This window comes from Lolium perenne, chromosome 1, assembly GCF_019359855.2.
Source record: "Lolium perenne isolate Kyuss_39 chromosome 1, Kyuss_2.0, whole genome shotgun sequence".
NCBI classification, from domain to species: Eukaryota; Viridiplantae; Streptophyta; class Magnoliopsida; order Poales; family Poaceae; genus Lolium; species Lolium perenne.
The window spans coordinates 162078435-162094234 of NC_067244.2; the positions used below are offsets into that span (position 1 = coordinate 162078435).

The 15800-nt window shown below is 41.0% G+C and overlaps 1 protein-coding gene across 16 annotated transcripts; it reads right to left on the minus strand.

Moving 5' to 3' along the window:
* Positions 1-1616: 1616 nt before the first annotated feature.
* Positions 1617-14554, minus strand: LOC127310401 (uncharacterized). 16 transcript variants are annotated; one of them, XR_011744175.1, is made up of 10 exons: positions 13515-14554; positions 13357-13433; positions 13052-13128; positions 12095-12168; positions 11829-11943; positions 5146-10076; positions 4841-4917; positions 3884-3957; positions 3618-3732; positions 1617-1863 (listed from the first exon to the last, which is right to left on the minus strand). XR_011744175.1 is itself a non-coding variant. In XM_051341098.2 (5 exons), exons 1-5 carry the CDS (start codon positions 5324-5326, stop codon positions 1841-1843), a joined length of 315 nt encoding a protein of 104 aa, XP_051197058.1. In that variant the 5' UTR covers positions 5327-6146; the 3' UTR covers positions 1617-1840. The 16 variants fall into 16 exon arrangements, 2 of the variants coding, with proteins under 2 accessions (XP_051197058.1, XP_051197043.1); XR_011744158.1 differs by lacking the exon at positions 12095-12168 and having other exon boundaries at positions 5146-5222; positions 5304-10076; positions 13357-13390; positions 13479-14387; XR_011744156.1 differs by lacking the exon at positions 12095-12168 and having other exon boundaries at positions 5146-5179; positions 5268-10076; positions 13357-13390; positions 13479-14387.
* Between the last annotated feature and the right edge of the window lie 1246 nt (positions 14555-15800).

Sequence of the window (15800 nt, forward strand, 5' to 3'; positions counted from 1 at the left end):
AACAAGCTGAGGTCTTATCCTTTGGTACGGTGCTACGTTTTCTTGAGATCTGCCCATACCTTGGACCCTGTAGAAGAGGCAAGGTGGGAAAGATTGAACAATTTGAAGGGGCGTTCTTTATTTCTTGGACTCAATCACCCAATTTTCATGCTACCCCCGCCAATCGACGCAGAGGCTGCAGAACCAGATTTCCAATTGTTCAAACCTGACTGTGTCTTTGCTACCCACAATCGCACCCGTGATACATGGATACGTCCAAGGCCAAATTGGTGCAGAATGCACGTCAATGGAGGTCCTGCCATAGGCTCAAGATTGCAGTACAAAAAAGAGAAGATTGAACATAGAGCCGAAGCACCCATGTGGTTCGTCCCAACACTTCCACCTGTTTTTCCTTGAGAAATAAGAGACAGATGGTGACCTTATTTTATAGAGAAAACATAGTGTTCGTGAACTTAACCTCATGAACATTCGCTGTTCGGTTTTTGCTGAATCAAAATTTTGCAGAGATGAAGTCTTTGTTTGAATCCCGTGCTGAACATATTTTTCACAAATTAGCTACCCGTATTGTGATGAATACATGCTGGTTTGTTGTTTGGTGCAGTAGCAGACATGAAGATCTTTGTCCTGAATACCACAATGGACTTTTTTTTTTCTTCAAAAATTAGCTAAGCTCACGCTATTAGGCGCAAATGCCTATTAAGAGATTTGGTGCTCTTGGGCACCAGTGCTCCTGCTATTATAGAAAAAATAAAAAATATATTTATTTGTTCAAAAAATTAGAAAAAAAATCATGGAGTAGCTAATGAATTGTCCCATAAACGTGCAAAATTTCAGTTTCAAATACAAAAAAATTCCGGGCTACACAAAAGTAACAAACGTGTGGATCTGGGTATGCATATTTCAAATCTCCAAATTTCAACAGATTTTGTCTTTTTTGTGTAGTCTACAATATAAAGAATGTCATATTAAAATTTTACACGCTTGTAGGTTACTTTATTTATTATGTCTACATTCATTTTCAGATTTTTTTGAAACAAATATGTATGATATTTGATTTTTTTGAAAACAGCAGGAGCACTGGTGCCCATTAGCCAAAGACACTTTTCGCAAATGCCTTCAATAAAGGAACGGATGGTGACCTTATTTTATAGAGAAACCATAGTGTTTGTGAACTTAAAGTCATGAACACACGCTGTTCGGTTTTTGGTGAAATCAAAATTTAGCAGAGATGAAGATCTTTGTTTGAATCCCGTGATGAACACATTTTTCCTAAATTAGCTACCAGTATTGTGATGAATACATGCCGGTCTGTTTTTCGGTGGAGTAGCAGACATGCAGGGGATCGAAAGAAACGGCAAAGTAGCCAGAAATCAGGGGTCAAATATAAATTCGAGAAAGGAAACGTTTATTCAACAGTCAGGCTGACATGTGGGACGTATCTTGCAGCCGTGGCCTCAACATTTACCATTCAGAGAGGATGACATGTGGGACCCACGAACCAGCATCGTTCTCGACGTTTCTCAAAGGGGGCAGGTGTGGGGACCCCGGACTAGCTGTCCGAAATTCCCTGTTATGTATACAGTTCACGATCCCATGATCAGTGCGCCGTGAACACATAACCGAACTGATATCAAATTACACCATCCATTACAAAGCGGAATAAGAAAATTACAACATGGTCACATGACCAATACTTACATAATAGCCTCGAAGGGCCTGACTAAACATCAGAGTAGCATCATCACTTCAGCAGCGCAGTACCCAAGTCATCTGCCATAACCCTACAGGCAACTGACTGGGGAGACGTTCCTAGCCCGCATAGACGTCGTCAACTCCTTCTTCATCTGTCGAACTCCTTCAAGTCTGGCCAAGTAAATAGCCAGGGACAAAGCCGTGAGTACATTTGGAATTGTACTCGCAAACCATCAAGAAGGTGATAAAAATTCTAACTAGAGAAGGCAAGAGAGGAAAAATAGTTTCTCTCGTGGATGTAGCATGTGGAAGAGAAATAGTTTCTCTTGTGGATATAGCATGTGGAAGAGAAATAGTTTCTCTTGTGGATATAGCATCCCGGCATCTCGAGTGATGGGGACACTAAGGGAGTCCTATTACATCTCTATACCTTTGTTAAAGAAGAGGTAGCATACCGCCATCTCAATTGATGGGGATACTAGGAAAGTCCTATGACATCTCTATATCTTTGTTGAAGAAGATACTTCAAAGATAAACTACGACATCTCTATATCTTTATTGAAGAAGAGTCCCTCTACATGAAACACTAGGAAGGGTCACCCAATTTTGTTTCATTTTCCTCGACCATCTCCATATGGTCAGCACCAGCCTTTCCGTACCCTTCCGGTACATCCAACACACACATTTCCTTTGGAAATCATTTTCTAAACCAAAACTCGACACAGCTCGGTAACGGCCATCCCAACCGTCCATGACCGCGGACGCGGCTATTCGAATAGTTTTAACTCTGCAGAGTGTGCGCACTTTCCCCACAAGATCTGATAAATCCGCCGGGATCATCCCCGGTTCGTCATACGAAAGTATGCGAGTCTCGGATAATCAGTCGAAGCCTTTCGCCTATTCAACTTAGCAAGAGGTCCTACCCTATGGAGTATGTACCTCCCCGGCACCGTGGCAGCTCACCTCCCTTTGAGCGTGGCTCCACCGCCAAGCCAGGAGACCCATAGTGTCTTCCGGACGGGTCAGCCCCGAAGGCCTCCCGTTATACGATTGTCTCCAACTACGACAACCCGGACTCGGGGGTAACCGTACCCTTGTATAGTTGTGCGGTGCCTCATGCTAAGAAGAACAAACGTCAAGCTAAGCCCCGTGCCCACGTTGGAGTAGTGTGGTTGCGCGGGTTAATTGTTCCGGGCGAATACAGAGAACCATGTGTCGTTTTTCTCAAAAACCCAAGTCACACACACATTTCCTCTTTCCAACCATCTTTGTCAAGATCCTTTCCTTTCATAAACCATACGCTTGGGTAAGATTGCCTCACCCAAGGTTTTCATAAACATTTACAACAAGGAAAACCTTGAGGGGTTCCCAACCTATAGTTTCATGAGTTGAACTAGTATTGCACTACGGCCGAGATGAGAGTCATCCCGCCATAGATGAGGTATAAAGGGGTAGTGGAGTGGATCATACTTGCTTAAGGTAAGCATGTATTATGACAACACAAGGAGAAATATACTCTCAGATTTGTGGTGCTAATTACACAACTTAGATAGTGGAGTGTCACTATCCAACATATTCTCCAAGATGGTACACGGCATACTCCTCTCAAGTTGAGAATACACCAAGATCATGACATTGATACCTCTATACTACAAAGGGGGTGGGTGTGGTGTAAGTTAATATCTTGAGATGGAACATGCTCAAGTTGAGCATACAAGATCACCAAGTGGAATAGCACGGCCATGTTACCATCCATCCCATAACACAAGGACAATAGTGGAGCATCACCACTAGGGAGTACCCCACTTGCAATCACACATATATGACATAAATGGAGATAATAACACACATAGAATGAAGGTGCTTTGAACATCAACAAATGACATCCAACTAGACACCGGATCAGAGATCAAAAGATGGCTTGCCTTGGCTTATTTGTCCCTGTACTTCTTCAACTCCATCAATATAACAATCCCAACAATATAAATAAAATCTTCTCATCCGATTCCACTTGTTCTTCTTCTCCGGAATTGTTCGCATCTATCGCCGGAAAATATAAAAGAACACAATCAATCACATTGCACCAACAAACAAACATACAACAATCAACAACTAACCATGCAGCCAAGGTATAACATACAAAGGACTTATAGATACCACAAACAACTTAAAGAGAAACCATTTTATTTACCTAGTAAAGGTATGAGAGTATCACAACTTAGCAATTGCCTCTCTCGGTATCACCATGGCACAAGCTAAGTACCCCTGGTAGATAACATCATAAAGAGGACAAGAGCATTAGTTTGACATCAAATACTTTCACAAAACATTTTCAAACACTTTTGGAAAAGTAGAAAACAGTTTTCCTAATTTAATTTGCTCACTTAATCACTATACAAAAATAGGAAGCAAACCATATACCACATCATTTGAAAATTTAAGCAAAACAAAAGAGCTAATGTTAAATTGCAGAGATTTTGTTTTGCAAACATAAAACAAAGGTTGCCCATTTCTAATAAAAGAGTTGGTCAAGGGTTTTAAATAAACCGAAAAGTTTTGCTTCAACAATGCATGTCACACATAAACATTACTAACAGCAACAAATATGTATGAACAGAGACTAATAATATTTTTCCTAGATAGCTAGTACTAATACAAGACTAACCCAATTGGAATCACCTAAAAATATCAAACCTACAATTTTAGGAATTTCTTTGAATCTGACTGTACAGAAAACAAGATCTGTAAGCCATAAATCGTAGAAACATCCTAAAAATATGAGGCCACTGGCATTTGAAAGGTAATTAAACAGAGATTCACACGCAATTGGATTTGGGTTCAAAATATTTCTGAAACTCTCACAAATGGATTTACAAGTTCACTGCATGTTTTCACCATTTGCTTTAACTATGGAGTTGCAGAATAGATAAAGGTTTGAAACTTGTTTGAGATGATTAAGAAAACATTCAGCAATCCTACAGAAGTGGAATCACTCAATTAGGTTCAAAAATGGATTTTTGATGAATTAAAAGCTAACAGCCATGTCTGCAGAACACACAGAATAAGTTTAATTCACCACAAATCGTACACAACTCATAAAAATATGAGGTCAGCTGCATCTGAAAGGTATTGTAAAGGTGGTTCTTACCCAACTGGTTTCATTCAAAAATTCGTTTCCAAGCTCCTGATTTAATTCGACAAAGTCAGATCTGACCAGATCTTGATCTGTGAACCATTTCAATTCCAATAGGTCATTTGAAGTGAACCCAACTCCAAAATGAAGGTACGGGAGAGGGCTTTCACCCAAAATTGAGTTTGCTCAAAAAGGTTTTGTAAAACGGAAGAAATCTAACAAACAATGATTCTGCATGTTTGTAGAACTTTATTTATCATGCAAAATCCGTAACGAATTTGAGGATGAGATCAACGCCAAGTTGTAGATATTTTCAGTACCTATCTGCAGAACTTTGAACCACTCGATTTGGATCTGCACACGAGATTTGGCGGATTTTACAAGATCGTACCAGAATCTGAAACAGCAAGAAACAGAAATTACTGCAAGGTTTTGGACGAACTTTGCTCAAGAACTTCAGATCTGAGGATAGCTCAACCTTCTCCATGCTTGGACCAACATGCACCTGCATCAAGATCCAATCTTAGCAATGGAGGGAGAAGAAGAGGAGATTAAACCATCTAAGGTTAGGGAGAAGAAGGAGAGGGAGGCTCTCATGGTGAGGATGAGCTTGAGGGAGGGGGAGAGCTTCATCTTGGTGGCTTGCCATGGCTATGGCCGGCCATGGGAGCAAGGGGAGCACCATTTTCGTGGGGAAGTGGAGGAGGAGAGTGTGAGGGAGTGGAGGAAATAGTAGGGAGTGAAAAGAAATGAGGCAAAGGAGAGGAGTGGAGAGGAGTGGAGAGTGGGAAATGAGAGCAAGTGAGGAGGGAGTGGGCTGCCAAGCCCCTTTATATAGAGGGAGAGGGGGTGGGTTGGCTGCCTCCTCATTGATTGAGTTGGTTGGGAGGTAGCCTCCTCATTGATTGAGTTGGTTGGGAGGCTGCCCATTTATGGATTGGGGTAGGTGGGAGGCATGGCTTGTATAAGAAGAAAAAGGGGAGATAGTGCTGGCCGAATTTTGAATGCAAACACAAATTGGCCGGCTCCATTCTTGCCAAACAAAAATGAACAATGAGAGAGAGATGCACATCATCCATGTGCATGATGTTGAGGAGGTAATGTTGATGGAGGTTGAGACATAGAGATAGAAATGGAGAGTGAGAGTGATATGCATTAAAAGGAAAATTTGTTATCACTTTGTTTGTGGCAAACAAATGATGGAAAGAGATAGATCCAAGGTTTAGAGGGGTAGTGATGGAAGTACAGATACAACACCAATGGTGAATATGGTGGCATAAAATCAATTCAAGAGGTCAAGGTGTTGATGGAAAAGAATGGGGGAGTGAGATAGGTATGAGGAAAAATAAGTTGTTCTAAAAAAAGAGGTCAATTTGGAGTGGTTTGAAATACTCCCTGAGTCTAGGGTTCAGTTGAAGGGAGTCCATTTGAAAGTATCAAATGATCATCCATTTGATCAAGAATTGGAGGATGAGGGGATACAATGTGGTAAATCAGTGATGTGCATAAGATGTGCAAGGATTGTCATTTGAAAAAAAAAGAATTTATTTGAAAGGGATTTGAAACACCTCAATTGGGAATGAACTCAAGTGGAATGGAATTTGAAAATGTTGAGAGAAACTAGTTGGAACATAGGAGGTCAAAATGTTCTACTTACTTTCTCAAGTGAAGTAGAGTTTTTCTCAAATGTAAAATAAGCAAGAGGAAGACAAGAAATGGTATAGGTACCATAAACAAGCCTTTTGTAAAATGGAAAACAAAATAGAAAATAATGTTTTAGAAATCAGTACTTGGTAGAAATGGGATGAAAAACAAAACCCATTTCAGTTCTTTGTTTTCTTTGAAGAAATATCCTGAAAAGATTTTATAAAACTAGAAGTAGTTTTGTGATCAAAACTAGAGAAGGAAAATCAATAGGGTTTTTGAGAAAGAAACTAATTTAGGGAGGAGTGTTCTCAAGGGTAGATGGTGGCCTCAAAATGTACCCATCATTCCCAATCTTGGTTTTGTGAAGATTAAACTTGAATAAAAACAAGAGGTAAAAGTGAAGGAAGTGATCTTGAGGTAAAACATTGGATAGGGTACAAGATCAAGTTGAATATATGAGCTGCAAGGATTGACTGAGACATGCAAGACGTGGAGGTTGAAGAGGATGTTGCATAGATGAGATCCATGCATTGAGGTCAACAATAACAGTGGTGGTTGCTTAGATATCAACTGCCAAAGTCTGGAACTTATAAGCTTGCCAAAACAGATTGTTGACTTGGCTTCAGAATCAACCTATGATGAGTGGGCATAAGAGAAGGATGTGATGAGGGTAGATGATCCCAAATTTTGGATTCAAGGATGGTTTGAGCTGGACTAACACAAATAGGAATATCAAGATGGCACACTCATGTTGCCATCAGGAGAAGAGTTTGATGTAGTAAAAAGGAAAACAATTTTACCTAAGTCACACATGTGTTTTATTAGGTGAGTTGTATGTCTGACCACTAGAGGTGTTGTTCTTTGAGGTACTCAACACAGAACTCAACAAGAAATCAAGACAATATATCTAGTGGCAGATCAAAGCAATTCATCACAACAAACAAATCAAGGCAACTCATCTAAATTGGTCTATAGAAAAAGTTTTTGTTCCCCCTAATTTTTGAAATATGGACAATTAATCAAGGTTGCAAAAGTTGGGGTGTTACAGATCTTCCACCCTTAAAATAATCTCGTCCCGAGATTACTGAGCGTAGAACTGGAGGGGTTGTAAAGTTTAACGAAAATTAGACTCCATTTTTATGTAGACATGCCTTTGTGTGGAGAGGGTCGCAACTTCAGCTTGTGAGAGACATGATGGATTTCTGACGATGGCGAGCTTCATGAAGAGGCTGACGACTCCGTGCAGATGTTGGATCTATACCTTCTTAATGATCCTAGCGGGGTTCATGATTGTGGGAGAGTTAGTGCACCCAATGGTGCTTGAGCAGGGTTGAAAACTTTTTAGAGTTAGCTTAAATTTAGTGGAAGACGAAGTCTTCCATCCTTAAAATTGTTCATCGGGGAGGGGGCGTTAAAAACTGTAAGCTTCGGCCACGGGTCTTGTCGGGCGCTTTTTGGAGAAGCCCTTGATCTTTGGAGTTGAACATCTTCAGCGGGCGTTGAGTAGTCCACGGCTTCAAGAGGGGTTAGTGCATCCCACATTTCCAACGATGTGTTAGAAAGGTTTAAAAATGTTAGGGTTAGCTCCAACTTTTAGTGGAAGACTTCCACCCTTAAGATTTTTCATCGGGCTTTCGGAAAATCTTAGAGCTTCTGCCTTGCGGTCCTGTCGGGGGCTTCTGAAGGAGTCATCGATCTTCCGTACTCAGTTGAAGAATCTTCAGGGGCGACGTGCAGACCGCAACTTCAAGAGGCACTCACGGTGTTAACTAAACCATAGGGGACGCGCCGTGAGTTAATAAGTTGATGAAACGCCTGGTTGGTACCCATATGAAGCAGCAACAGGGGTCGTCGAAGACAATCTTCAGCTTGAGGGTCGGTGCTGACTTCAGTAGCAACTAAGAAGTTAGCGGGTAAACTACGCCTAAAGTCTTGAGTCTTGAGGTATCTTCAGGAGCCTTCACTTGATGAGGACCAGACGAACCATGTGATGTAGCTTGGCTTTGACGCTATTGTTCACTCAACTTGTTAGACGGTGTGTTAGAGGGTAGTTTTCAAGAAAATATCCTCGAGGTTAGCGCGATTATGCTCCAAGGTTAGTCCAAATTAGTATGTCTTCTCGCAGAGGTGCAGTCATTCTTGAAGGTAGGGCTTCTTCTTTCTTGGCGTAGTCGAGATGCTCCAGCTGATATTGAAGGAAGTTAGCGTAGATGGGGGTTTGGGTTAGTTTTCCTGATGTTTGAAAAACAACTGCTAACGGGGGTAGAGTTAGAGCTTTTCGTTAACTTATCCAACTAACTAGCAGTTAGCAAAGCATCGGCGAGGTAGGTGAGGGTGAAAACATCTTTGGGAGGCTTTCTAAGCTAGTTTATCACACTAAGGGTGTTTTTCAGACCGAAAAGCCAAGACAATTATACACACAACAAACAAACAAAAGACACTCAAGGCAGCACACAAGGGAACTACAAGCAATCATCAAACCAGGCATGGTAACCTAAGTACCCATGGAATGCCTAATGCGTGGGGGTAGCTCAATCAAAGCGATTGAGTTTGTCCTATCCATCCTATTGGTTTGGGGGCTGGTCACATATGTTGCCATCTTCATTTTGCTCTTATGGACTCCAACATGGATTTTCGGGGCAGTTGGTTGCGAAGCAGGCCTGGTGTTCGGTCTTCTATGTTGAGGCGGAGGAGAAAACTGCGTAGTCTTCTTGCTCAACATCCCGGGGACGTGAGGTCTTCGAAGAGGTAGTTGTTGAGGTACTCCCGAAATCGTCAACTTCTTGTAGCTGGCCTAAAAATTACTAGTCAAGAACTGAGGACTTGATCCCAGATGACTGCAAAAAGTGCAGGTCCACGGAGGAAGAAGGTCAGCTCCTTGAAAGACTTTGGTGACAACCAAAGACATGATGTTATCATCCCAACAAGCACACGGCTACGTCGGCATCCAATCTTCAATAGCTGCAGTTGGAGATATATGAGTCTTCCTGAGGGATTGAGCCATCTTCGAGTTCGAGTCTCCAGTCTGAGTTGGGGACATCGTCCAATATGTAGGTTGAATTGGCTGAGACAATAGAGTAAGAATTTTCAAACCTTTTTATAAAGCGGAGAGGCAAGAATTTTAGAAGCTTTGAATAAATAAGAGGAGTAGAAGCTATACTTCCGACTAAAGAAACAATTTGTTTTGTAAATAGTTTTGTCCAAGTACTTGTTTCCTAACTAACGTCCATGCTAACTAAGGTCTCCTACAGTCAGGATGGCTCTGATACCAGCTCTGTGGGGACCCCGGACTAGCTGTCCGAAATACCCTGTTATGTATACAGTTCACGATCCCATGATCAGTGCGCCGTGAACACATAACCGAACTGATATCAAATTACACCATCCATTACAAAGCGGAATAAGAAAATTACAACATGGTCACATGACCAATACTTACATAATAGCCTCGAAGGGCCTGACTAAACATCAGAGTAGCATCATCACTTCAGCAGCGCAGTACCCAAGTCATCTGCCATAACCCTACAGGCAACTGACTGGGGAGACGTTCCTAGCCCGCATAGACGTCGTCAACTCCTTCTTCATCTGTCGAACTCCTTCAAGTCTGGCCAAGTAAATAGCCAGGGACAAAGCCGTGAGTACATTTGGAATTGTACTCGCAAACCATCAAGAAGGTGATAAAAATTCTAACTAGAGAAGGCAAGAGAGGAAAAATAGTTTCTCTCGTGGATGTAGCATGTGGAAGAGAAATAGTTTCTCTTGTGGATATAGCATGTGGAAGAGAAATAGTTTCTCTTGTGGATATAGCATCCCGGCATCTCGAGTGATGGGGACACTAAGGGAGTCCTATTACATCTCTATACCTTTGTTAAAGAAGAGGTAGCATACCGCCATCTCAATTGATGGGGATACTAGGAAAGTCCTATGACATCTCTATATCTTTGTTGAAGAAGATACTTCAAAGATAAACTACGACATCTCTATATCTTTATTGAAGAAGAGTCCCTCTACATGAAACACTAGGAAGGGTCACCCAATTTTGTTTCATTTTCCTCGACCATCTCCATATGGTCAGCACCAGCCTTTCCGTACCCTTCCGGTACATCCAACACACACATTTCCTTTGGAAATCATTTTCTAAACCAAAACTCGACACAGCTCGGTAACGGCCATCCCAACCGTCCATGACCGCGGACGCGGCTATTCGAATAGTTTTAACTCTGCAGAGTGTGCGCACTTTCCCCACAAGATCTGATAAATCCGCCGGGATCATCCCCGGTTCGTCATACGAAAGTATGCGAGTCTCGGATAATCAGTCGAAGCCTTTCGCCTATTCAACTTAGCAAGAGGTCCTACCCTATGGAGTATGTACCTCCCCGGCACCGTGGCAGCTCACCTCCCTTTGAGCGTGGCTCCACCGCCAAGCCAGGAGACCCATAGTGTCTTCCGGACGGGTCAGCCCCGAAGGCCTCCCGTTATACGATTGTCTCCAACTACGACAACCCGGACTCGGGGTAACTGCACTTTGTATAGTTGTGCGGTGCCTCATGCTAAGAAGAACAAACGTCAAGCTAAGCCCCGTGCCCACGTTGGAGTAGTGTGGTTGCGCGGGTTAATTGTTCCGGGCGAATACAGAGAACCATGTGTCGTTTTTCTCAAAAACCCAAGTCACACACACATTTCCTCTTTCCAACCATCTTTGTCAAGATCCTTTCCTTTCATAAACCATACGCTTGGGTAAGATTGCCTCACCCAAGGTTTTCATAAACATTTACAACAAGGAAAACCTTGAGGGGTTCCCAACCTATAGTTTCATGAGTTGAACTAGTATTGCACTACGGCCGAGATGAGAGTCATCCCGCCATAGATGAGGTATAAAGGGGTAGTGGAGTGGATCATACTTGCTTAAGGTAAGCATGTATTATGACAACACAAGGAGAAATATACTCTCAGATTTGTGGTGCTAATTACACAACTTAGATAGTGGAGTGTCACTATCCAACATATTCTCCAAGATGGTACACGGCATACTCCTCTCAAGTTGAGAATACACCAAGATCATGACATTGATACCTCTATACTACAAAGGGGGTGGGTGTGGTGTAAGTTAATATCTTGAGATGGAACATGCTCAAGTTGAGCATACAAGATCACCAAGTGGAATAGCACGGCCATGTTACCATCCATCCCATAACACAAGGACAATAGTGGAGCATCACCACTAGGGAGTACCCCACTTGCAATCACACATATATGACATAAATGGAGATAATAACACACATAGAATGAAGGTGCTTTGAACATCAACAAATGACATCCAACTAGACACCGGATCAGAGATCAAAAGATGGCTTGCCTTGGCTTATTTGTCCCTGTACTTCTTCAACTCCATCAATATAACAATCCCAACAATATAAATAAAATCTTCTCATCCGATTCCACTTGTTCTTCTTCTCCGGAATTGTTCGCATCTATCGCCGGAAAATATAAAAGAACACAATCAATCACATTGCACCAACAAACAAACATACAACAATCAACAACTAACCATGCAGCCAAGGTATAACATACAAAGGACTTATAGATACCACAAACAACTTAAAGAGAAACCATTTTATTTACCTAGTAAAGGTATGAGAGTATCACAACTTAGCAATTGCCTCTCTCGGTATCACCATGGCACAAGCTAAGTACCCCTGGTAGATAACATCATAAAGAGGACAAGAGCATTAGTTTGACATCAAATACTTTCACAAAACATTTTCAAACACTTTTGGAAAAGTAGAAAACAGTTTTCCTAATTTAATTTGCTCACTTAATCACTATACAAAAATAGGAAGCAAACCATATACCACATCATTTGAAAATTTAAGCAAAACAAAAGAGCTAATGTTAAATTGCAGAGATTTTGTTTTGCAAACATAAAACAAAGGTTGCCCATTTCTAATAAAAGAGTTGGTCAAGGGTTTTAAATAAACCGAAAAGTTTTGCTTCAACAATGCATGTCACACATAAACATTACTAACAGCAACAAATATGTATGAACAGAGACTAATAATATTTTTCCTAGATAGCTAGTACTAATACAAGACTAACCCAATTGGAATCACCTAAAAATATCAAACCTACAATTTTAGGAATTTCTTTGAATCTGACTGTACAGAAAACAAGATCTGTAAGCCATAAATCGTAGAAACATCCTAAAAATATGAGGCCACTGGCATTTGAAAGGTAATTAAACAGAGATTCACACGCAATTGGATTTGGGTTCAAAATATTTCTGAAACTCTCACAAATGGATTTACAAGTTCACTGCATGTTTTCACCATTTGCTTTAACTATGGAGTTGCAGAATAGATAAAGGTTTGAAACTTGTTTGAGATGATTAAGAAAACATTCAGCAATCCTACAGAAGTGGAATCACTCAATTAGGTTCAAAAATGGATTTTTGATGAATTAAAAGCTAACAGCCATGTCTGCAGAACACACAGAATAAGTTTAATTCACCACAAATCGTACACAACTCATAAAAATATGAGGTCAGCTGCATCTGAAAGGTATTGTAAAGGTGGTTCTTACCCAACTGGTTTCATTCAAAAATTCGTTTCCAAGCTCCTGATTTAATTCGACAAAGTCAGATCTGACCAGATCTTGATCTGTGAACCATTTCAATTCCAATAGGTCATTTGAAGTGAACCCAACTCCAAAATGAAGGTACGGGAGAGGGCTTTCACCCAAAATTGAGTTTGCTCAAAAAGGTTTTGTAAAACGGAAGAAATCTAACAAACAATGATTCTGCATGTTTGTAGAACTTTATTTATCATGCAAAATCCGTAACGAATTTGAGGATGAGATCAACGCCAAGTTGTAGATATTTTCAGTACCTATCTGCAGAACTTTGAACCACTCGATTTGGATCTGCACACGAGATTTGGCGGATTTTACAAGATCGTACCAGAATCTGAAACAGCAAGAAACAGAAATTACTGCAAGGTTTTGGACGAACTTTGCTCAAGAACTTCAGATCTGAGGATAGCTCAACCTTCTCCATGCTTGGACCAACATGCACCTGCATCAAGATCCAATCTTAGCAATGGAGGGAGAAGAAGAGGAGATTAAACCATCTAAGGTTAGGGAGAAGAAGGAGAGGGAGGCTCTCATGGTGAGGATGAGCTTGAGGGAGGGGAGAGCTTCATCTTGGTGGCTTGCCATGGCTATGGCCGGCCATGGGAGCAAGGGGAGCACCATTTTCGTGGGGAAGTGGAGGAGGAGAGTGTGAGGGAGTGGAGGAAATAGTAGGGAGTGAAAAGAAATGAGGCAAAGGAGAGGAGTGGAGAGGAGTGGAGAGTGGGAAATGAGAGCAAGTGAGGAGGGAGTGGGCTGCCAAGCCCCTTTATATAGAGGGAGAGGGGGTGGGTTGGCTGCCTCCTCATTGATTGAGTTGGTTGGGAGGTAGCCTCCTCATTGATTGAGTTGGTTGGGAGGCTGCCCATTTATGGATTGGGGTAGGTGGGAGGCATGGCTTGTATAAGAAGAAAAAGGGGAGATAGTGCTGGCCGAATTTTGAATGCAAACACAAATTGGCCGGCTCCATTCTTGCCAAACAAAAATGAACAATGAGAGAGAGATGCACATCATCCATGTGCATGATGTTGAGGAGGTAATGTTGATGGAGGTTGAGACATAGAGATAGAAATGGAGAGTGAGAGTGATATGCATTAAAAGGAAAATTTGTTATCACTTTGTTTGTGGCAAACAAATGATGGAAAGAGATAGATCCAAGGTTTAGAGGGGTAGTGATGGAAGTACAGATACAACACCAATGGTGAATATGGTGGCATAAAATCAATTCAAGAGGTCAAGGTGTTGATGGAAAAGAATGGGGGAGTGAGATAGGTATGAGGAAAAATAAGTTGTTCTAAAAAAAGAGGTCAATTTGGAGTGGTTTGAAATACTCCCTGAGTCTAGGGTTCAGTTGAAGGGAGTCCATTTGAAAGTATCAAATGATCATCCATTTGATCAAGAATTGGAGGATGAGGGGATACAATGTGGTAAATCAGTGATGTGCATAAGATGTGCAAGGATTGTCATTTGAAAAAAGAATTTATTTGAAAGGGATTTGAAACACCTCAATTGGGAATGAACTCAAGTGGAATGGAATTTGAAAATGTTGAGAGAAACTAGTTGGAACATAGGAGGTCAAAATGTTCTACTTACTTTCTCAAGTGAAGTAGAGTTTTTCTCAAATGTAAAATAAGCAAGAGGAAGACAAGAAATGGTATAGGTACCATAAACAAGCCTTTTGTAAAATGGAAAACAAAATAGAAAATAATGTTTTAGAAATCAGTACTTGGTAGAAATGGGATGAAAAACAAAACCCATTTCAGTTCTTTGTTTTCTTTGAAGAAATATCCTGAAAAGATTTTATAAAACTAGAAGTAGTTTTGTGATCAAAACTAGAGAAGGAAAATCAATAGGGTTTTTGAGAAAGAAACTAATTTAGGGAGGAGTGTTCTCAAGGGTAGATGGTGGCCTCAAAATGTACCCATCATTCCCAATCTTGGTTTTGTGAAGATTAAACTTGAATAAAAACAAGAGGTAAAAGTGAAGGAAGTGATCTTGAGGTAAAACATTGGATAGGGTACAAGATCAAGTTGAATATATGAGCTGCAAGGATTGACTGAGACATGCAAGACGTGGAGGTTGAAGAGGATGTTGCATAGATGAGATCCATGCATTGAGGTCAACAATAACAGTGGTGGTTGCTTAGATATCAACTGCCAAAGTCTGGAACTTATAAGCTTGCCAAAACAGATTGTTGACTTGGCTTCAGAATCAACCTATGATGAGTGGGCATAAGAGAAGGATGTGATGAGGGTAGATGATCCCAAATTTTGGATTCAAGGATGGTTTGAGCTGGACTAACACAAATAGGAATATCAAGATGGCACACTCATGTTGCCATCAGGAGAAGAGTTTGATGTAGTAAAAAGGAAAACAATTTTACCTAAGTCACACATGTGTTTTATTAGGTGAGTTGTATGTCTGACCACTAGAGGTGTTGTTCTTTGAGGTACTCAACACAGAACTCAACAAGAAATCAAGACAATATATCTAGTGGCAGATCAAAGCAATTCATCACAACAAACAAATCAAGGCAACTCATCTAAATTGGTCTATAGAAAAAGTTTTTGTTCCCCCTAATTTTTGAAATATGGACAATTAATCAAGGTTGCAAAAGTTGGGGTGTTACAGCAGGAGATCGAAAGAAAAAGGCAAGTAGCTCGAAATCAGGTGTCCAAAAAATCCAAGAAAGGAAAGGTTTATC

Coding starts and splice junctions, on each gene's coding strand:
- LOC127310401 (XM_051341083.2), bottom strand. CDS start 5,336: ATGCAGGTGCATGTTGGTCCAAGCATGGAGAAGGTTGAGCTATCCTCA. Junction 5,180..5,267: donor ATCTGAAGTTCTTGAGCAAA/GTTCGTCCAAAA, acceptor TCTCGTGTGCAG/ATCCAAATCGAGTGGTTCAA. Junction 4,918..5,145: donor GTTCAAAGTTCTGCAGATAG/GTACTGAAAATA, acceptor AATGGTTCACAG/ATCAAGATCTGGTCAGATCT.